At 57.8% G+C, this 22595-nt stretch overlaps 1 protein-coding gene across 5 annotated transcripts in view; it reads left to right on the top strand.

The window, feature by feature from the left end:
• Positions 1–22595, top strand: part of MYOM2 (myomesin 2) — a 74253-nt gene that overhangs the window by 31373 nt on the left and 20285 nt on the right. For all 5 annotated transcript variants that reach the window (XM_072950562.1, XM_072950559.1, XM_072950561.1 and 2 more), the window contains 14 exons: positions 252–340; positions 432–482; positions 1217–1381; positions 4118–4279; positions 6325–6466; positions 8490–8689; positions 9283–9336; positions 13785–13912; positions 15091–15274; positions 16127–16301; positions 17740–17861; positions 19464–19651; positions 21084–21210; positions 22007–22185. In XM_072950562.1, the coding sequence (XP_072806663.1) occupies positions 252–340; positions 432–482; positions 1217–1381; positions 4118–4279; positions 6325–6466; positions 8490–8689; positions 9283–9336; positions 13785–13912; positions 15091–15274; positions 16127–16301; positions 17740–17861; positions 19464–19651; positions 21084–21210; positions 22007–22185 (1966 nt within the window). The remainder of the gene's footprint in view (positions 1–251; positions 341–431; positions 483–1216; positions 1382–4117; positions 4280–6324; positions 6467–8489; positions 8690–9282; positions 9337–13784; positions 13913–15090; positions 15275–16126; positions 16302–17739; positions 17862–19463; positions 19652–21083; positions 21211–22006; positions 22186–22595) is intronic.

Raw genomic sequence — 22595 nt, 5'->3', positions numbered from 1 at the left:
GGGGAGCCAGTGCGTTTATTCCCCGCAAAGCCGAAGCCAAGCCGCGGCCTGGGCCCTGACCTCTCCCGCGTCTACACTTAACACCTCGTTCGAGGACAGAGCTGGCACTGTTCCAGACCCGATCACTCGTGACCGAGGGCTCCAGGCCACACGAGCCACTTTCGGGGGGGGCTGTGCGCAAGTTGGGGCCACCGGCTCCTAGAGAACAGGACGCAGCACGTTTGGGCGATGTCTCGCCCTTTCCCTCCCAGGGCGGACTTTGACGACAGCGCGACCTACTCGGCGGTGGCCACGAACGTGCACGGGCAGGTGTCCACCAACGCGGCGGTGGTGGTGAGAAGTGAGTTGGCCTCGGGTGGGGCGCGCGGGCTGCGGGGGTGCCCTCCCGCCCCGTCTCTCCGCCGTGAGCGCCAGCGCTGGCTGTCTTGCAGGGTTCCGAGGCGACGAGGAGCCCTTCCGTTCGGTGGGACTCCCGATCGGGTGTAAGTTGATTGTTCTCATTTTTTGTGTGGAAAAATGTGTACAAACATAGCATGTAATTAAAAAATACGTATTTTTCAGCATAAAATATTATTTTAAAACCATATTTCAAAAGACCCTTTCTCCTGGCCGGGGTCCGTGTGCTGACGGCCGTGGCCATGGATTCTGGGGCTGATGCAGAATCTAAGTAAACCCTCGCTCACCACACGGGGCCCAGGCTGCCTCCCCGCACACCCGGCCCCTCCATCCTCCTTTGGCTGAGATGGCCAGATACGACCCCACAGCTGGTCTTCCGATGCTTCAGAAGTGTCTTGGTCAGCTCAGGCGCTGTAACGAACACCACACCCAGAGGCTTACGCATCAGACAGTTACTTCCGTCAGCTCCGGGGGCTGCGGGCCCAAGGTCAAGGAGCCCCCTGGGTGGAGAAGGCCTGGTCCCATCTGCAGAAGCCACCTTCTCTCTGAGCCCTCACTGGAGGAGGGAGGGCTGGGTCTCTTCCGCTTTTCACCAGGGCACTGATCCCACCAGGGGCCCCACCTGGGTGAGCCCATTCAACCCTAACCGTCCCCGCGGGCCGCCTCCTAGCCACTGGGCTGGGGAGCCAGGGCTTCGACATGAGAACCCAGGGCATGATGTTCACCCCAGGACGCGGCTCCTTGGAGGAGGTGGGTGCAGGAGGAGGAGACCCATGTCCGCCAGCCCCTCCTGTGCTGACCGCGTCCCTCTGCTCCGCAGTGCCCCTGTCGCCTGTGATTCCATACATGCACTTCGACGTGCAGTTTGTGGAGAAATTTGGGGTCACCTTCCGGAGAGAGGGCGAGACCCTGACCCTCAAGTGCTTGCTGCTGGTGACGCCGGAACTGAAGAGGGTGCAGCCGCGGGCCGAGTGGTACCGGGATGGTGAGTGTCGCCTCGTGCTCGGGCTCGGGCTCCGATCTGGGCCTCGCTGGGGTAACGGTGGGTCGTAAACCTTAGTGCTGACCCGTGTCTGTCTCCACCTCTGTGATGGCTGTGGGCCGGGGGAGAGCCTGGAGCACCCGTGGCCTTGAACTTCCCCAGGGAATGGGGCGAACGGGAGCGCCTGGATTTAGATGAGTCACCGGGGCTTTATAGCCCCATCAGGAGGGTCTCCAAGGGATGAGAAAGGGTGGGCGAGGCGTCTGTGTCTGTTTTCCCTTGGCAAAAACAACAGCTACACCGTGAGGCCATGTCTGTGCCCGACTCTGCTCTGAGTGCCGTAACTCACTTGATCTTCATCAGGACCACGATGTAAGTGCCCTTAAGTCCCACAAGGTGGGCAGCTGAGACAAGGAGCTTGCCCCACCTCCCCCACCCCCAGAGGGGCCGAGCTGGGTCTCGAACCCGGGCCACCTGGCTGCAGACCCCACCTGGCCCGGCACCGCTGCCCAGCCAGCTCGGCTGCTCCGTGCAGCCGGCTGTGTGCAGGGTGTGGGAGGGGCTTCATCTCTGGGCTAAAGGGAGCGTCTCTCCCGAGGACGCAGTCACAGGATGTTCCACCCGTATTTCTTCAGAACCTGACACAATGTGGAATATTACAGAGAATCGCAGGCCACTCCTGCCCATGAGATATTTATATTCTGGTCGGGAAAACACACAGAATGGTAAAGCTGTGTCTCCATACAGTGTGAGAAATGTCCCAGGATGGGGTGAAATGCTTTGCCAAATGTGCGGTCCTGGCCCAGCGTGCTGCCGGACTTAGCCAGGAAAGCAGGTCTGCAGCGATGACGGAGGGCTTTGTGGAAAGAAAAAATAGGTTGCTGAAAGACGAGCAGGCCTCAGGGTGAGGGGGTGGGGTGCCCGGGCCCAGGTGCAGGGCAGAGGAGCGCGGGGATGTATCCCGGGTCGGGGAGGGCCCGTGACCTTGCAGGGGCCGGGGGAGCGCACAGCTGGCTTTGCAGACCCTTGACGCCAGTTGGGTTGATCATTCAGGCCGTGTCTGATTTTTATGCCCCACGAGGGAGAGAAGGGGCTGGGGTGGGGGTGGCCGAGGAGGTCCAGTTCACCCGCTGTTGCTCTGGTGTAAGGTTTAAGGTCTAATTCAAGTTCTAGGAGTCTAACTCACCCTTTCTGGAGGGAGATGAAGTGGATTTGAGGACAGTTCTCCTAATGCTTTGAGAAGGTTTCCCGTGACTAGGAAGTGCCCGGAGTTCTGGGGACACGCGGTTTCACAGGCTTGACTGATTTGAAAGGACCTGGCAAGTTCAAAGCCGTGTCTGACGGGCCATCCTCCGCGGGGCTGGAGCGGCTGTGGCCGGGGCTGAGCTGGGAGCCCAGCTCCGCACGGCCTGTTGCCACCAGCCCGGCACAGGCCCTGCTGCTCCCGTGGGAACGTGTGGAGGCCACTCTCCCCAGCTTATTTTCAGACCTAAAGAGGCAACGATGTGTTTTCTACTCTTTAGCATTAAGGAACCTTGAGCCACCAATGGCCTGTCGGCCCCGAGGCGACGGGAGCCCACAAAGTGACGCCCTCTGCCGGGCTCGGGAAGTGCAGCGTGACAAGGACATTTGGAACTGGGACACAATTTAAGGGGGATCAGAACTCTAAAGTGACCGCAGGCCAGAAAACCCCTGTTCCGTAGAATAAAACACGAGACCATGCTGGGTGTGATTTGCCCGTGAGGCCGACTAAGTGGAGCAGAATTTGTACCCCGTGCCCCACGCATCCCCGTGCCCCGTGGCCCAGGGCACTCCTGAGCTTGCCAGTGAGGTGCGATATGTGCCAGGTTTTAAAAATCAAAAATATAAGAATAAATCCTTTCTTGTAACACATGCAGTGTAGGTTTATGGGGAAGATTACTTCTGTTCGTCTGTCACGTGCTGTCTCTCTGGATCCGTACGCAGGTGTTACAACAGGGAACACGGTTTGAATCTGAAGTCTCCTTCTTCGGCTGAGCAGAGCACAGCAACAGCCTCCGTCCTTTGGCACCCGTAGCTCGGGAGCTCCCTGTGCCCCGCTACGTGAGCTGGCCGTCCCTGCCCTGCGTTTCAGTGTTTGAGCTGGTTTATATTTTCTCTGTTGCAAACATTTCTGGAATAAAGTCCTCACCACCTGCCTTCTGACGCCTTGGGGCAGCTCTTAGGGTCTGTGCCGTGGTGTCCAGGCTGCGAGCCTATTTTAAGGCCGGGGCAGGCCTTCTCACTTTGCATCTGCACAGCTGCGCTCCCACCAGAATGTGAGCGTGGCTCCCTGCCCTTTCCAGCTGTAGACGCTGCCAGATGGGTGGGTGAAGGGAGATTTCTCCTCACTGTTCTTTGCGTTTCTGCAATGTCCGGCGTGGGATGTTTTTTCACCATTTAATTTCTTCTCTCAAAACTGGCCTCTGTGGCGCCACGGCCTCCTGAGGAGGGTTTGTCGGCACTTGACGGTTTATTTCTAAGGAACCTGGTGGAGCCCGTCCCGGGGTCAGCGTCGAGGTTCGGTGCCGCTCGAGGGCAGAGCCGTGCCCGTTTCTGACAAGCTGTAGCCTTCGCGCTTGGAACGCTGTCCCCGGCCCCCCAGCGAGGGGCACGCCGGGGTCGGGCACGGGCGTCTCGTGGGCCTCGCACGTCTGTCCTGCAGGTGCGCTCCGGGGTCCTCTGCGCCCCTGAGAGCATCTCGCTTTGAACTCCTTCCAGATGTGCTGCTGAAGGAGTCCCAGTGGACGAAGATGTTCTTCGGGGAGGGCCAGGCCTCGCTGTCCTTCAGCCACCTGAACAAGGACGACGAGGGCCTCTACACCCTGAGGATCGTGTCCAGGGGAGGGGTCAGAGACCACAGCGCCTTCCTGTTTGTCCGAGGTGTGCGGGCTGGCGGGTGGGACTGAGTGCTGGTTCCCTGGGTGCCCCCGACAGCGTCCGGGGCGGACGTGGACCAGGGCTGTCCTTCCGAGTCAGTCCCTGGTCGCTTGCTGGAATTTACAGAATGTCTGTGAAGAGTGAACACAGCCCCACCGCTAACTCTGCAGGGAGCCCGAGAGGGGGCGGGTCTGGAGCGAGAGGGCAGGTTGTGGGGCCGCCCGTGTCGCCCACCTCATCCGCTCCCTCAGACTCCCTCAGACCCCCTCAGCATGAGGGGCAGAAGACCACGGCCAGCCTCCCGCCCTCCTGAGTCCCCCCACTTCAAGCACACGCGTGTTTAAGTTGATGATGTTGGCGGCCACACGCCTGAGGGTTTACGTCTGGCGACTTCATCCTCACGACAGGCCGCAGGACAGCTTTCTCCATCCCACTTGTGGGAAGGAAAACACAATCCACCACACGCCAGGCACCGCGGTAGATGTCACGTGCGTGCTGTATAGGCACGCCGGTCTTTAGACGTGTGACATACTTCTGTGTTACATGTAAGTGCCCATCACACACCGGCTTACAGGTGAACACGTTCGTGTGTGTGCCTGGACGTGTCTTCCATACGTTTTGTATATAAAGTGGATGAAGGGACATATAAAAAGGGTAAGATTATATATATTTTGTGTACAATGTACATACACGCATGTGTGTATCCTTACATACAGGTGTATATATACGTGTGTACACACATCTATTCACATACACGTATACAGTCTAAAATACTCTTTCCTTTTCAAATGAAGGTGTGGGGACCTCCCTAGGGTGCAGGTGCTGGGGGCCAGAGCTGGGTCCCCCGCGAAGCTGCAGCCCTGTGTGTGTGGGGACACCGCCTGCCCGAGCCCTTCCCCGCGCCTGCCCTCGGGCACAGAGGCCCCTCTTGGCCAAGGCATGGCTGAACCGCCCTGAGGACATCAGCACAGCCCACCCTGGGTGGCTGGGCCGCTGCACTGACCCCGGGCCCCAGCTCCCTCCCCCGCGGCCCCTCCCTCGGGATGTGCTGCCCTCTGTTCTCGTGCACCTGGCCTCGCCTGTCGTGGGCTCGTGTCTCCTGCAGCCTTACGTCCGCCTCCGACACCAGGTTGCCTGTGCCTGGAATAACCCGATTATGTATTATTTTTTCCAAACCAGATCAGTTAGATCTGCGTACGAAGGAAGGGCTGTGTCATCCGGGAATATTTTAACTTAAAAAAAAAGGAAAATGCAAATTAAGCCCCCCACCCCCACCAGACGGCATAAACTCGCAAGGCTGGGGTTTTACACACACGCACAAAGTTTTACCGTTTTTATTACGTTGGCCTTAAGGCGTCCCTTCCATTCTCTGAGCCTGCCTCTGGCGAGATGTTCCGCCCCATTAAAGCGCAGTAAATACAGCGCAGCTGAAGTCACCTTGCTCTGCAGCTCAGCCAGCACGGGGAAGGGACGCACGTGGGGGACTCTGGCTGTTCCCATTTCTTTCCGAGGATTCTGAACAGGAGAGAAAATGGCTCCACATCAGAAATCCTTTGCTTTTAACATGCTGAGGAGACGGGAGCAGGAGCTGCATCGTGCTTGCCCTGCTGAGACGGGGCAGCAGCCATGGCGGTCACTGAACAAATGCGCGTCTGCGGCAGGGAGGCCAGATGCGCAGGGTCTGCACTTTCTAAACTGCTCTGTCGGCCTTGAGGCCAAACCGTAACTGTGCGTGGTCAGCCGGCTGTGGGGCAGGACCCATGAGGACAGGCCCAGCGTGTGCTCACAGCTTGCAGGAGAGAAATTTAAACCCTCCCATCTGAGGATGCTGAAGCACCCAGGGCTGCAGGGGCACTTCTCAGGGTCTGAGAGGCCTCATTGCTGTTCTCATCCTTTCCTCAGTCGGTGTTGATGTGATGTGACGTGGCCCTGTGCCGTCAGGAGAGGGTGGATCTGATTTTGGGTTCAGTTATGAAGAACCCCAGACTCGAGGGCCCCGTGCCCCGTGCCCCCCGCCCCAGCCCCTGACCACGTGCCTCCCCCACCAGACGCGGACCCCCTGGTGACGGGGGCTCCAGGCGCGCCCATGGACTTGCAGTGCCACGACGCCAACCGCGACTACGTCATCGTGACGTGGAAGCCGCCCAACACGACCACCGAGAGCCCGGTCCTCGGCTACTTCATCGACCGGTGAGTGTCTGCTGGTCCCTCCGGGGATGAAGCGCTCCTGAAGCGGGTGTCGCCGAGGACAGCGGCTTGGGCGTTTTCCTTGTTACGTTCTGGAGCTTGAGCATTCATTTATTTATGGGTATTTTCCTACTCTCAGGGTCTCGACACCTTTCTCGATGGGATGTAGGAATTCACTGCTTGGTTACTTAGCGTTCCTGACTGCGTAACTGGAAAACACCACCAAACAGGCAGGCCCCTCTGTGTGGTGGTGGTGGCGGCGGGGGGGCTCCGTTGGCCTGCTCAACACGAGGACCAGGCCCCACCCTGCGTCCCCGGGCTCTGAGCCCGGCCTCAGGTTCTGCTGAGGGTCCAGCCCGGGGCTGGGAACGGGGCTCCGGCTGGCGGGTCCATGCTCGGCCCTGTTCCCCGCTCCCGAGGGCAGGAGCCCGGGCGCCGGGAGCTGCAGCGGAGGGTGCTGGCCCATTCGGACCCAAATGCCGTCTTCCTCTCTGTGAAGCAGCGTCCGCTTCTTGTTTCGAGGTGAAAGATAGTGATGCCTCAGGGCGGGAGCTGTTAGTGCTGCCGGAACGTAGGGCATCTGAGCCCCCGGGCGGTTCTGACCCTTCACGTTCCTTCACTTGTGCAGCGCTCAGGGGCTGGGGCAGAGCACGGGCAGAGCCGTGGGTTCACTGCATTTGCGGTTCTAAGCACCGAGTGAAGTCACAGTCAAAGAAGGTGGATCTAGAAGACAGAGGGCATTAGCTCTTCGCTTAGGTTCTGGATGGTTCTGGATGGAACTTAAGATCTTGTATGTGTAAAAAAAATAAAATAAGGAGGTTATTTCAGAAAACAGAGCCAGCTCCGTTTGCTGGCGTTGTATTAACTGAATTCCCTTCTCCACCAACAAAACTGTATTTAGGCAGGACAGTCACCCTCAGGGAAATAGTCCGATTTGCATCATTCAGAGTTTACCTTGAATTAAAAAATGAAAAACAAAAGCTATTTTCTACTGTCCTAAGACATTTGATAATTTTCCCAACCACTTGGCACCTTCTCAGTTAATGCTCCGCTCCGGTCTCTCCCTTGTTAAAAAAGATAAAAGCAGCAGAAACTCTGGGTGGGGGGAGGCGGCCCCTTTTCTGGCCCTCTCCTGTCCTTGCAACTTGCCAGCGGCTGCTTTGAGCTGAGTTCCTCCCCTGCCAGCCTCTCAGTTTGGACCACGTCAGCCTCTGGCTGAGACAGGGCAGCGCACGCTGGTCAGAGAACTTCGTGAAAAACCCCGATTCGTCAGGAGGAAAGAGAGTTGACCCTTCTAAAAGCGCGGGCACGACCCTGGGGCTGGACAGCCCCGAAAGCCGGGTCTTCTCAACTTGCTCCTTCCTCCTGGAATCTGACAGGAAGCTTCAGTCCTGAAATTTCTCAGCCTGTGAGAAACGGAGGTTAATCTTGGCTGCGTCTCTAGATTTCTGGTCAGGACTTAATATTTTCAGAAGACGTCCAAATTCCACACGGGAGCTGCTCTGGAAAGAAACACCTTGACGTTGTTGGGGTAGGCGGTGGGCCAGCCGTGCGGGGAGGACACACCTCACGGCTCGGGGGAGGAAGCGGCAGCCACCGTGCGGCACCGGGCGGAAGGCCGTTGGTTTCCTGAGTCTCTGCAGCGGACGTGCGGGGCGCGTGGGGGCAGCCGCTGATTCTGGGGTGTAAACAGGAAGAGAGCTCTCAGGGACAGACCTGAAGTGTCCTCTGGAGATTTTGCCTGAATGCGTCTGAAGTCAGGGATTAACCTCCAGCTGCGCTACAAAGGCTCGGGGAGAAGTGTGTGTATACGCCGCACTTCCCAGGTGGCTCTGTCTCCTGAAGTCCACGTACACTGCAGTTTGTGGAAGCCAGCATTTGGACAGCACCGGCTGTGCCGGTGGAGGCAGCCTCCTGCCGCAGTGGCCGAGCGTGCACGGGACGCGGGCGCGGGCGACGGACGCGCCGCGTACGCCGACCAGACTGACGTGCTTGGTGTTCTCTGCTCTTCTCTTTATCGCTGAAGCTGTGAAGTGGGAACTGACAACTGGGTTCAGTGCAACGACGCCCCTGTAAAAATCTGTAAATACCCGGTGACCGGCCTCTTGGAAGGAAGGTCGTACATCTTCCGCGTGCGGGCCGTCAACAGCGCTGGCACCAGCCGGCCATCCAGAGTCTCGGAGGCCGTGGCCGCCCTCGACCCCCTGGACCTCAAAAGGCTGCACGGTAGGTGGCCGAGATTTCAGGTTTCCGGCAGCTTTGTGCAACTGTTCTCTCTCTTCCCCCTAGCTTGTGTGCGAGCCTGGAGAGCATCTCCAGGGCTGAGCCGCACCTCGGGGTCCCCCGTGTGGCCACCAAGGCCACGTTAGTGGTGGGGACAGCCAGGCTGACACTTAGACTTTGAAGCGAAGGGGCTTCAGACATCTTCCCAAGGCTCTTCACGGAGTCCAGTTTAAACTGGTTCAGAACTTGACTTTTTTCAGTCCATCGATGTTGCCATTTCAACACACGATGAGGCTCAGAAGGCGCTGAAGCCAAGCCCCTTAATGTCACTGGCCGCAGATTCCTCAACGGGATCGGACCCTTACTTGTGGTTCTGGGTCAGTCCCTGCGCTGTCCTCACCTGCGTGGCCTGAGAAGACCTGAGAAGAACCAGGTGCCTTTAAGGCGTCTTCCAAGGCGTCAGCCCTGGTTCTGCCAGAGCTGCACGGACGCCGCGGTCAGGCTGCAAGGGGAGTCGGACCTCGTCCCGGGGAAAGCGGCTGTTTTCTGTAGGAACCTTTGCACCTCAAATTCAGCACCACCCTTTCTCTCCGCAGCAGCCCACCTGGGGGGACACAAGGAAACGGTAACCTATCAGGATGACCTCGAAGGTAAGGAACTCTTCCCCGTCCCTGCAGCTGCGTATGCCCCGGGGATTAGGGCTTTGTGATTAGGGAAGCAAGACGGAGGGAAAGCACCCATGAGGTGGGTCCACTCTTCTGTGTAAAAGTCAAAACTGCAGGTCAGGCTTCAGGGCTCGCAGGGCAGAGGGCAGGAACGAGAGCAGGAGTTGGCGTCAGCGGAGTTGCGGCCGCGTCCCCGCGTGTGTGTGTGTGTGTTGTGGGGGGGTCACCCGCGCTCCCTGGGGACTTATGGAGACGTAACCAGACGGACTCTGGAACGTGATTCCTGGCCGAGGCCGCGGTCCCTTCTCCCAGACGCCACTGCTAGAATAGTATTTGCTTTTATTTTTTTAAGCAAAAAAAATGTATTTTAACTGAAAGGGATTAATCTTTCCTGCCAAATAATGTCCCTGTGGCTCGAAAGTTTGCGTTTCCTTTTTGATACTGGATTTTATGACCACTTCTCTTTAATATTTCTTCCCAAGAGAGAAAGCTCGGAAGGTGGGTTTCCTGAGAAGGGGAATCCAGCATCACTAACCAGAAGGCCGGAGATTTTAGTTGCACTTATAATCTGCATTCATAGAGGACGAGGGAAAACTTAAAAATTAGAAGAAAAGACTTAATTTGGAGCCACTGTCCCAGGAGAGGTACTTCTGAGTTCTTTAAAATTGCAGCTGGCCTGGGGAGACGGTCCTCTCCCCAGAGAGCCGCAGAGTCGGAGGAGGCCAGAGGCTGACATTCACATTTACCCCCGAGTGGCATCCAGACCTCGTATCACCTGCCCCGTAAAGACGTTTCTCCAGGATCTTGGGAAGAACATGTAATTCTCTGAGGAGCATCCTTTATGGGTTCTGGTTAAAGTCTTGGTTAAAACCTTCACTTCCAGAAAGTCCCAGAACCTGGGAGAGACGCCCAGTAAGTGAGAGACGAAAGGAAACCCTCGGGAAAGGCTGACGTGGTGACGTCCTAAAAGGCTGATTAGGGCGGATGTTTGAATGAATAAAAAACAGCCCCTGGCGTCTGGGAGAGGCGCTGCTGCGACAGGTCGGCCTGGGCGAAACAGACATTTCTGACACGAGAGAGGGAAGGGGGGCGCCTTCCCCCTCTGACGGGTCCTTGAGGAGAGCAGCCACCTCAGTTACCTGGGCGGGCAGGTCGGAACGCAAACCGGGTGAGAATGACCTGAAGCGAGAAGGCGTGAGCTGGTCTGTAAACACTGCACCCCTGCGGCGAGCCTGCGCTCTGCGAAGGTCACTGTGAAAAGCCGCGGGGGCGAGGTCGCGTGACCCGACACCCCTTTCCAGGGCGGGAACGGTGCCCTTTCGGGGATCGCTTCATACGTGAAGATGATACAGCCGGTATAAATAGCCCGCCATTCATGGAGGGCCAAATAAAGAGATAACACGTTTGCAAGGCCTTGTTTTCCGACAGCTACGATGGAAGTTTGTCTTACACAACAGAGCTTGTTTCCGCCTGGAACAGAGTCTCAGCTAACACCTCCCACATGTCGTCTCCCTTTTTCTTTCTCGTAAGCAGCCAGGGCTTCTGGTTGCCTGGGCCCGTGACTTCCTGCTGTTGGATGATTTCCTGAACGTGGTGGCTTTACAGCCACGTTCTGGGAGACGTTTCTGAGGCTCTGTTTGCGTAGCTGGTCGTGAAAGGCCGAGGCTCAGGCACTCAGATGGAAACTCAGTTGCCTTGGGACGTTGGCACGGCCCGGAGTGCAGCCCCACAGGCCTTCAGCTCCCCGTGCGAGGCTGTGCCTGCGGGGCTCGGCCGCGGCCGCGGTCTAGAACAAACCAGGTGTGAAGTTAAATACCCTAACCCTGAGACGGGGGTCGGAACGTTCATCTGTTTGCTCACTTTAAGCAACAAATACCTCTTCCAGTCAATACAGATCTTCATAGAGACAGAAACTCCGTAACGTTTTCAAGGAAACCGTGTCTCGGTTCAGATGTGCTGTAGGAATTTCTGCCTTTTCTGTCCATATCTCTTTTCTTCATCTAAGCTTAGCTTCCTCTCTCAGTGCTGTTTTGGCCAGAAAAAGAACTGGCAAATGCCATTTGTGTTAAGGAAGGAGAGACATTTCTTTTGTTGGCTCAGAAGTCGCTCCTTTGCTATTTCATGTTTTTTTGGCCGAATTTTCATCATCATTTAAATCTTGGTGAGTGTCTTCCTGCAAACATTTAAATTGCTATCCATGCTTCTCTCTTAATGTCATCCAACATTTCCAGTCTTCCTTGAGCTGCTCCATGGAAAAGTGGACGCCCCGTCTGGGGAAGGATCAGAACGGCTCCCGCAGACGCGATGGGATTGTCTTTGTCCCAGCGGCAGATCCAGGCAGTCGCCGTGCTGCCCTGGACAAGGCCGTCTGCGGCTAGCACGCTGAATCCATCATTTGCTCTGAATGCCACAAACTCATTTACAGCTGTTCCTTCTCTCGAATTCTGTCATCTTGGGCATTCTAAAACTTCCAAAGAAACTTCGTGTTTCATTGACTTAGAGAAGCGTCTCCTGGCGGGCTGTGGAGGCTGGGGCGTCCTGGAGCTGACAGAACAGGAAGCTGGCTTTGGAATCAGAAGACTTGGGCAAGGACCCCAGCTCAACCGCCCACTAGCCGTGTGATCTGAGGAAGCCCAGCGTTTCCCTGAGCTCCGTTCTGAGCTCCACGTCCATTTCATGTTTCCATTTCCGGCTGGTACTGACGTGACTCGTTAGGACAGGGCTCCAGAGAGGCACGGTGACCCAGAGGCAGAGGCCAAGGGCAGAGCCGGTGCTGCGGTCAGCACACGGGGAGAGCGTTTGGCTGTTCCCTCTCATTCTGTTTTGCCTCCATCTGCTGAGTCTCCTCTCAGCTGTGGGAGTGTTGCTGACGGACGTCAGCGTATCTCCGTGGCCCCACTGGGCTCCCCAGGGCCAACTTGATCCCCTCCTCTTCCATTCGGGGCTGGGGTCGCCTGCAGACCCGAGGCTCATGCTAGTGCACAGCCCAAGGTCTGAACACAAGCATCTCACTCCGATCGGGGGCTCCCTGCGGACAGAAACGATTTTCTTCCTTGTTGCCGTGGCCTTGGATTCAGTGCCCTTTGTTCTGTTTCCCGGGGCCTGGAAGTTGTGAGCCAGGTCTGCAAACAGCCAGGCATTCAGGGCTGACCTTGCGGGAGAGGTGCTTCTGCCTCCGACTCCCCCAGCTCAGGCTGCTTTTGTCCCCTGCCTGGCTTCCTCCTGTCCCCTCGGTTTGTTCCTGTGCCATCTGGTACCTCTGAAGTGGACCCCGGCTGCGTTCTGGAGCTTGGCCACGTGACCCTGGTGGACTTCCTGTGTCTTCTCCCCCTCGTGCCTCCCTGGTCTCCTTAGGTGTGGACGTGGCACGCAGATCCGCCCGGTACACTTGGCATTTTTCTGGAGACACCCTGGCTCCTTGCTTGAAATCCAACCCACTTGCCAGGATGCTCCTGGATAAGACCAGGCCTGCTTCGACGCCCGCGTCGCCCGTAAAATGTGATGAGCTCAGTAACAGGACTCTTATGAAATGAAACCCCGGCTTGTTTGCGCTGTTTCCATGCGGCTGTTCAGTTTCTTGCTGGCGGCAGAGTCCGGAGGGAGCAACTGGATATCGAGCAGGGCTCAGAGATGTCCTGGGGATGTTTGAACCGTTTTAATCATGTGCTAATCTAATTGGAAGCTCATAATATTTTGTATTGCAATTACCGGGACCGCAGGTCTGGAAAACCTCCACCCCTTATGAGGAGTTCTCATAGGCTAACTTAACACCCCAGACACCCAACGTTGTATTAAAAAGCGTCGTGTGTCAGAAGTGAGGGCTGGCGGGCCTCTCTGATGCAAATGTTTTATCACAGTTACTTGCAAAAGACTCACTGATGTCATTCAGGAATCCCAAGTGCACAGGCAGAGACGACGAAGCTTGCGACTGTGGGGCAGGTCTTCCCAGGGCAGGAAGAGCAACGTGCTTCACGAGCTGATGGATTGTTTCAGTGCTCTGAGGGCACCGCTAAGGGGAACAGCCAGCGAGGGTCGTGGCGGAGCGCACAGTCCGTCGGGCAAGGCGCTCCCACTGCAGAGCACGGTTGCCAGCGCCGTCCCTGCACCAGCTCCCCGTGCAGTCAGAGCCCCAGTCTGGTTAAATGTCCTGCTTCCTCTGGGTGAATCCCTCCCCACGTCCAGCTGAAATTCTGGATGGGTTTTGATTAGATTCTTCCATGTGAACTGGCTTGGTGGTCTTTATCAGTTCATGACACTCGAGCTCTGGAGAAACAGGCCTTGCCATTGGCTGCTTTCCCCAAATAGAAACGAAGCACAGGACGGTGGGCCCGAGCGCCCTTCAGCGTCGGGACGTGCCCGGGGGCGGTGCCCGACGGTGGCCGCCGCCGCGCGCCGGGTTCTTCCAGCCCTCACTCAGTTTGTTCCTCCTCCAGGCGAAGTGCAGATTCCAGCACCTCCCACCAACGTGCACGTCTCAGAAACCAGCAGGACGTATGTCGTCCTCAGCTGGGACCCCCCTGCTCACCGGGGCAAGGACCCGCTGATGTATTTCATCGAGAAGGTACTCCCGGGCCGGGGCTCCGGAACCGGCGAATCTGTCGGATTTCCCGTTATGCTGTTTGTGGGTTTTAAGGTTGAGCAGCGGTCAAATCCATCACCACAGAGACTCTGTCACTGTTGTTTAATAAGAAGCTGTGGGCGCTGGCCGACCGGGACCCCCTGCAGAGCCCTGCAAAGGGAGTGTGTCCCAGCGCAGGGCCCCCGTACCTGGGGCACACGGGGCACCTGGGGCACACGGGGCACACGGGGCACACAGGGAGCCACGCTGAGGGGCTGTCGCTCTCTTCCGGCTGAAGCTCTCTGGGCTCCCGAGTCTGAGAGTTCTGTGAGGTGGGGAGGCAGAGAGCGGCCCTGCTCGCAGAGTGTCCGTGAGCCCAGCGGATACTTGGTGGCGACCTCATAGAGGAATTCACCCTTCAGAGGGCGGACGGTTACACGGACTCATGGTTTGGAGACTTCTTAGATCTGGACGCACATGAAGAAACTGTGTTGCAGCCTGCACACACACACACACACGCACACACACGCACACACACACAGTTCACGTACATAACCAACAAACTCCACACACGGTGCCCTCACTACACGCTGCGTGCTCTCTCCCGCCTTAGCCTGTCCTGTTGCACAAAGTGCAGGTGTGACTCACTCATTCAAACTGGTGACCCGTGATTGGGTTGTGGGCCGTTGCTGGAAACCCTTTTTGGCTTTGTGGGTCTACACTTACATTACAACGTAATATATACAGCCCAGCATATGTAACATGCACACGAAGACGAGCTGGATACGGGCACCTGACCTACGGCAGCAGCGTTCACACAACGGGGGGAAGCCAAGGTGGGTGGAAATGACAGGGGTTCAGGCCCCAAGAGGAGCAACGACCCTCGACTTTCCCCACTTGTCTGCGAGGCTCGCTTGTGTTACCGTCTCACTAACTAACTTGCGGTGTCTGCGTTACGAGAGTCCGGGTGGTTAGCCAGGTGCAGCAGGGGCGTCTCGGCCCTCTTGAGGGGCGGCTCCCTGTCCACTGCCGCGCCGGGGAGAGCAGGTGCCAGCACACACGCGCGGGCTCCTGGAAGCGTCTCACTGGGTGTCGCTGGCATCTGGCGCTGTCAGGGGAGCGTGCGGTGAGCTGGTGGCCTGCACGCGGGGAGCCCCCGTCACCAAGCCCGTCTCTTGCAGTCCGTCGTGGGGAGCGGGAGCTGGCAGCGGGTGAACGCCCAGACGGCCGTCAGGTCCCCCCGGTACGCCGTCTTCGATCTCGCTGACGGGAAATCCTATGTGTTCCGAGTTTTGTCGGCAAACAAGCACGGTCTGAGCGACCCGTCGGAAATCACTGCCCCCGTTCAGGCCCAGGACACCATCGGTGAGTCGTCCTGGCGGGAGGCCAGGCTGTGGGACGGCTTCGCCCATGTCCATAGAGACCCGCTGTCGCACGTGCGCCAAAATCCACGCGTCTAAGTGCCTTTATGAGAGGATGGTCTCCCTGCCGCTTTGGTCCGTTGTCAACACTTCTCCAGAGTCCTGTCTTCTTTGCATGAAACTAATAAACGGGTTAGAAATATTCTGAAACGACTACTTAAAAAAAAAACGGCCTCACCTAAACGCACTCGGGTTTCCGGCCCGTGTGGCTTGGCGCTCCCTCCCTGAAGACGTCAAACACGGACAGCAGAGATTCGGAATCGCATGGGGGGGAACCCAGCGTCAAATCTTGGTTTGATTTTTTTTTTGGTGGAGGCAATTTTTTTCTCACAGAGGTGCTGGGGATTGACCCCAGGACCTCGTGTATGCGGAGCACGCGCTCTAGCGCTGAGCTGCGCCCTCCCCCCAGGTTTGATTTTGAGTCCCCTGCAGAGTCCCTCGAATCTGATAAGCACCTATGCTCTTAAAGTGGGTCACTTTACATCCCAGATTGTCACTTCCCAGGTAGCAGAGCATGGGTGTCACTGGAGGATCCTCGGCGACGGTTCCAGGGCAGGTGCAGGGCTTCTGGGAGCAGAATTCCTTTCTGTGGGGGCCAGGCTGGGGCCTGGGGGACAGAGGGGACCGGGGACTGTCCAGCACCTCCTGTGTACCCTCTGGCTCTCAGCACCGCCCCCACTTCCCTGTGCCGCCCTCCTTTGTCCAAATCTCATCTAAAGCCCTGAACCCTGTGGACAAGAGGGCCTGCGGGTGTCTGTGCCCCCAAACTTACCGTGTCACTGTCTCCTCTGCCCAGCGGTCCCCTCGGCCCCCGGCCGCGTCCTGGCTTCGCGAAACACCAAGACGTCGGTCGTGGTGCAGTGGGACAGGCCCAAGCACGAGGAGGACCTGCTGGGCTACTACGTGGACTGCTGCGTGGCCGGGTCCAAAGTCTGGGAGCCTTGTAACCACAAGCCCATCGGCTACAACAGGTGCTGCCCCCGGCCCCTCCCCGCCTTCCCGAGGCCGGCGGCCTTGCCTGGAGTGCCGGCCGAGAAGCGGGTGCACGGGCCAGGGCGGGGACACCCGTGGCGTCGCGCCCCGAGTCTGTTTCCTCACCCGCACCCCAGGGGCGCCGGGATTAAAGCGGACCGACCGGCCAGTTCCTGCCCCTGGGCTGAAGTGGCCTGGCTGTCGATGGGAGGGGCAGCTCAGCCACACCAGTCCTGACAGTTAGCATTTAAGGCTTACGCTGAACAGGGGAGGCCACCGAGACGGGAAGGGTGTTTCATTTTTCTGTCTTGATTTTTCGAACTTTTTACATTGCCTTGTTGACCTGGTGGACAGTCCTGTCCAGCTGCACGGAGCTGGGGAGCGGTTCCGTGTGCGGTGGGGGCGGGCGTCTTTCCTCCCGGCATGGATTTGCCCCATCCCACGCCGGGGGCGCAGGGATGGCCCGGGTCTGTTAGCCTTTCTCCAGGATGCGCCCTGAGGACAGCAGAGCAGCCGTCAGGTTCTCCACCGTGGAAGGTTATCAGTTACGGTTCAGGCGCCTTTCCCTCTTCACTCTTATTAAAAAAAAAAAAAAAAACGGGAAAAGCTGTGGCTGGAAAAGCAGCGAGGTGACGGAGGAGAACAGCAGTCAGCGGTTATTCACAGCCCTCGGCAGCAGAGGCAGGAGCAGCTGTCAGAGCAAAACGCTTAAAATACCATCCTAGTGCAGGAACTCATAAATGACTAAAGACTTACATAACCTCTGCTCGCGCTTACTGAGAACTTGCCACGGGGGAGGCAGCTGTGCTGAGAAATAGGTACTATGATCCCATTTTACAGACGGGAGGACGGAGTCTCTCAGAGGTCAGGCAGCTTGACTGAGGGCACAGAATCTCTTAGGTGTCCAGGCTGGTCTCCAAGCCTGTCCTGCCTTCAGAGTCAGCCTTTGGCCACTGCAGTGTAACACTCACTAAGTTTTACGTGCGTGGGTTCTTTTAGGTAAGGAGTGGAATCTCACTTTGTAACAGAACTTTGATCCCGAGGAAACCTGGCAGGTTCAGAATTGGAGGGGGAGCCCCAGAGCGAGGGGCTTCCACATCGCGTGTCCCACTCGGGATCCCCCAGGCTTGGCTCCCTGCCCCTCGGCCCTGGTCCAGCAGCCGGTGGCCCTCCTCTCCGAGTCTGGCTCCCTCCAGTGCCTGGTGTCACCCTGTTGCTGCCTTACTTTTGGACACGGTGTGTTGATTGCAATTAATGAACTAAAACTGAAAATAAAAATGACGTATGTTACGCGTCTCTGAGGCACCCGAGGAGGACAGCGTCCTCTTAGCCCCGGTGCAAACGCTTTCATGGCGTGCTGGAGATGACCCCTGCTTCTGTGGTAGGAGGGCAGAGGCCGAGCCTCGCAGTCATGCCTCCGGTGCGTGTCTCCCGCAGGTTCGTGGTGCACGGCCTGACCACTGGCGAGCAGTACATCTTCCGTGTGAAGGCTGTCAACGCGGTCGGGACAAGTGAGAATTCGCAGGAGTCGGACGTCATAAAGGTCCAGGCCGCCCTCAGTGAGTAGCTGCCGGGCGGCTCCGCGCCGGGTTCGGGTTCTCCGCTACCCTGCAACTTCTGCGTGAGGAAACACTTATGGTGCCGCTTGGAATGTCGCCGGGGGAAAGTGGACGTAAACTGTTGATCAGGGAACGTGCGCTTCTGTGCAAACCTCCCATCCGTTGGCCGCTCGTCTGGGAAGTGCCAGTGAGGGAGGGAGAAACGATCACATGCGAATCAAATGCAAGTTAAACCCAGAAAATATTACTGGGGGTCACGCTTGTTGCCAAGCGCGCGTGCCCACGGTAAAGCGAGTGCTGGAGGGCACGACTGCCTCTTTTAAGAACGGATGCTGACATGGAACATCGTGGCCTTTCTAGCTGTTCCTAGTTCAAGGGACTTTAAGAAATTCCAGAGAATTTCAAATGTTTATGTGGCTTAGTTCATTAACAGTGGTCTTCAAAAGTTATTTGAAGTTTGAATTCCTGAGCAGTTTGGGTTCCAAGTTCCCAGGACAGGCCCCGGTCAGCTTGATCTGTACGGCTCTGGGTTTTACAACCGATGCTCTGACTACTTCATATAAAACGCCCCCACGGCCTGAACGCCTTCAGGAACATCCTGAAACATGACCGTCTCAGACACTTGTTTGAATTGCAGTGTCATCTTTTCACTCCTGGCAGAAATGTTCTGCTGTCTAGTTATTTTTGTCTCCAAAATCTAAAAGCGTCTTTGGAAATCACGACTTCTCCTCTAACGCAAAGGGAAGCGCTGTTCTGGGGCTCCCAGGGAGTCAGAGCTGACAAGCCTCGGGTGGGCAGCCTGGCGAAGCCTCAGCAGTTGCTCTGTTTTAAGGTCGTTACGCTAATCGATCGGTTTTCCCAGGAAGGACTTTCAGACATTACTGTTCGTCATTCTTACTAAAGAAAACCGATCACTGGCGTTTAGTTCTGTGGTGAGAACTGCTCGTTCGCGGTCACCTGTGTGTCAGGTACCAGAGGGTGACGCGTGCAGGCTACTCAGGGTCCAGGGGAGGCAGACACATCGTTTTCAACCCACTTGGAAAAGGCAGTCCATTTCCAAATTAGGTGTTTGGAAAAGAAATGTGAATTCATCCCCTTTTGAATTAATCTGGTTTCTGTACCTATGGAGGAAATGAGGACTCACGGGCCTAAATGCACTGGTCACCACTGGTCACCACTGGTCACGGGGGGTGGGGCTGTCGTTCCTCATGGGCGGGATGAGAAGCTCCTTCTCAAGGGCTTCCGTAGAGGATGGGGCGTCTGTGCTTTCAAACGTCCAGGTCAGATTTAGGTAATCCGTTGCCCTTGTGTTATTGAGATATTAGAGGAGGTGCGTGTGTGTGTGTGTGTGTGTGCATGTACTGGAAGGTGTGTTTAGAAATTGCAATAAATACATACAGAAGAAATTCAAAAAAATACTTTCTTTAAGAGAAGAGAGAAAACCAAGGGGCGGTGGTGAGTGGTGGGCGGGGACAGGCGAGGCGGTCTGGGGCCCGGGGCCGTCTCCCAGGGGCCATCCGCTCCTCCGACGCTGGAGCCGGCCCTGGAGGTCAGAGAACCCCGGGCTGAGGTCTCGGTGCCTTTCCGCTGTGTTTTCTGCAGCCGTCCCGTCCTATCCGTACGGGATCACGCTTCTGAACTGTGACGGCCACGCCATGACCCTCGGCTGGAAGGTGCCGAAATTCAGCGGCGGCTCCCCCATCCTCGGTTACTACATCGACAAGCGCGAGGCTCACCACACAAACTGGCACGAGGTCAACTCTCTGCCTCTCAAGGAGAGGATCCTGACGGTGGGTGTTCGCGGACTCATTCCTTCTCGTCGGGTGGTTTCGGGTTTGGGGCAGAGTCCTCCATTGAGTGTTTCTGAGTTTGATGCCATTAGAGCGTCTGATACAGAAACAGAAACGGATTCTTAAAGCCGGGGCATCACGGGGACTGGAGCTCTCAGAAAGCATCCTCTCTCTGAGAAGCGAAGGGGCAGGAGGGCCAGGCGGGCGGGCGCGTTGCCAGGTGCCGAGCGGCGCCCAGGCCCCCAGCGCCGGGAGGGGATTCGTCCCCGGCAGGATGCGCGGGCGCAGAGCGTGGGCTCCACGGGAGGCAGGGTCCAGGCTCCCATTGAGTCCCTGCCCGGGTGCAGCTTGTCCGGGTGGCGGGAGTAGAAACAAGGATCTGGGGTCAAGCCCCCGCAAGCCCTCGGCCGCCCGTGGCCAGCCACTCTCGCCTCCACCACGCCGGGCCTCTCGTGTGTTCAGCGCGGCTCCTGGGTGCTGGCAGCTCACACCAACACCGGCACCACACGGCGATCAGCTTCACTGGCGCGGCTGTAAAATGAGGGTTGTTGTTTCGTAGGGGAGACAGTTAGGAGTCTGGTCTCCATCTTGTAGAAGATTCTAGGTTAAAACACGTATTTATGTACCGTATGTACCATGCGTTTTATACGTGCACGACACGTGCTGTCCAAGTTCAGGTGTGGCGTGACGTCACTGATGTGTGGGCCATGGTTAACCTCCGACACGTTACGACTCTGCCGGTCCCAAACTCCTGAGGAAATGCGCCCCCGGGCCCCGAGTGCTGGCTCCTCCCACGAGAGGGACAGGCCGCCTTCCAGCGGACAAAGCGCTTTGACTTCAGACATGCTTGCTTTGGGAGCTGTTTGTCGGAGACGATGTCATTAGACGCTGTGTTCGCGCCACTGGCCGGGCTGCAGGACAGGGCTGGCTGATGGTTCTGGTCAGAAGCCTTCCTTCCGTCTTGTGTGGCACGGACCAGGCAGAGGGGCCCCGAATGGACCTCCAGCCAACGTGTGCAGGGAGGGGACTGCTCATACGGCCTGGCCACTGCCCAGCGAGGATGCCTCACGTCCCCGGTCCCCAGCACCCCAGGTGGCGAGCCTCCAGGGAGGAGCCTGGGCATCAGGGCAGGACCCCTCGCTGCTCTTCCGCTGGGTCCCTGTGGCTTTCGTCTCTCTGAGCCCCAGACTCCCCACCTGCCCGAAGGGGGGCCTCGAGTCGTCCCTGCAGGGGGCTTATGGGGCGAAGGAGGTACCCTGTCAGGTTTAACGCAGCATCAGCCACAGAAATAACCCTCCCAGCTCCACAGTGGACGCGGTGACGAGGCCGCGCCCTCATGTCCCTGCTGTGAGTCACCGTGAACTCTCCCTCCCCCCGACAGATTGTAACCCAGTGTTTGTCTCCCTGATTAATTGAAACACAATTTAAATAGGTGGAGGGCTTGACCGAAGGCTCAACCTACGAGTTTAAAATTGCTGCCGCCAACCTGGTGGGGATCGGGGAGCCGTCAGACCCCAGCGAGCCCTTCAAGTGTGAGGCCTGGACGGCGCCGCAGCCTGGTAAGATGCTCCCCCGACACACTCCCACGAGCCACGCGGGCATGCGCAGGGCGGGCCCGGGACGTGGCCTCTGCAGGCAGCAGGCCTTGGTCACTGTGGGTGGATTCCGGTGTCACCACCGCGTGCCGGGCTCTGGGCAGAGCTGGGCGTTGGGCTGGGCGTGGACAGCAGGCTGGGGGTGACACATGTGGAGTAATTAGCGCTGAGGTGAGAGGCGGGGACCCCGCTCCCGGCTGCAGAATGAGCCCGGCTCCCCCAGGGCAAGGATGCTGCAGCTGGAGGTGGGCCCAGCGTGGACCTGGTCCAGGCTCACGTCTCCCAAAGGGGCAGAGGGAGGCCAGCTCCCAGGAGGAGGGGCGAGCCGGGCCCGAGTGGGGACCGCAGGACGCTGGTCCCGCTTGTGTGTTAGCTCAGGCCTCCTCCTCCCAGAGCCTGGGCCCCTGGCTCTAAACCACATCACCGTTCTCACAAATGTGTGTTTACTCAGGGCTCCACATTTCAGACCTGCCTTCACAAGGGCTGGGCCTCAATGTCTCCGTGTCCAGTCCCTTCGGGTCCCCACGACAATGGAGGACATTCTCATGTTCTGAGCAAAACAAAACAGGGTGCCTGAGTGATGAGGCTGCAGGGGCCGTGAGCCCGGCTTTCCCTCAGCCCCAGCACCACGCTCAGCACCGCTCCCACCAGCTTTCTCGGGAAGGCACTGTGTAGCTTCAAGGAGCAGTGACAGCGACCATGTGTCCGTAAGGAGGTGTCCAGTGGTGGCGTCCGTCACAGACTCGGCTCTGCTTTTCAGGGCCTGCCTACGACCTGACGTTCTGTGAGGTCCGGGACACGTCCCTGGTCATGCTCTGGAAAGCCCCGGTGTACTCCGGCAGCAGTCCCATTTCTGGGTATTTCGTGGACTATAAGGAAGAGGATTCCGGAGAGTGGATCACCGTCAATGAGGCCGCCACCACCAACCGTTACTTAAAGGTGACGGTGTTGCCTTCTGGGGGAACGCGTTTCATTCCTGTAGGCGACCAGCTCGAACCCCCCAGCACGCTGTGCACGTGGCCTGGGGATCCCTGCTGCGAAGCAGGGCGGTTCAAGGAGGTGTCCATGTCTCTGCAGACGCGTGGAGTGGGGCCGTGGGGGCCACCTGGACGGGCCCGTTCCCTCCCTCCCCCAGCCTGACCCCCCGCTCCGGTCACGGGCTGTGTTCACGGGCAGCCCACAGTGACACCTGGCCTCCGTCTCGCCACCCCCCGCCCCCATTTAATTTCCTTAATTCACGTGGTCGCTGGTGGAGTCTATCTGAGAAGCACACACGGACACGTGGTGTGAATACGGCTGACAGAACTACGATGTGTGCACTTCTCTATCCTCTTTCCCGCCGGCATCTC

This window comes from Vicugna pacos, chromosome 26 (assembly GCF_048564905.1).
Source record: "Vicugna pacos chromosome 26, VicPac4, whole genome shotgun sequence".
In the NCBI taxonomy this organism is placed as follows: domain Eukaryota; kingdom Metazoa; phylum Chordata; class Mammalia; order Artiodactyla; family Camelidae; genus Vicugna; species Vicugna pacos.
This window is presented reverse-complemented; position numbering and strand designations above follow the sequence as displayed.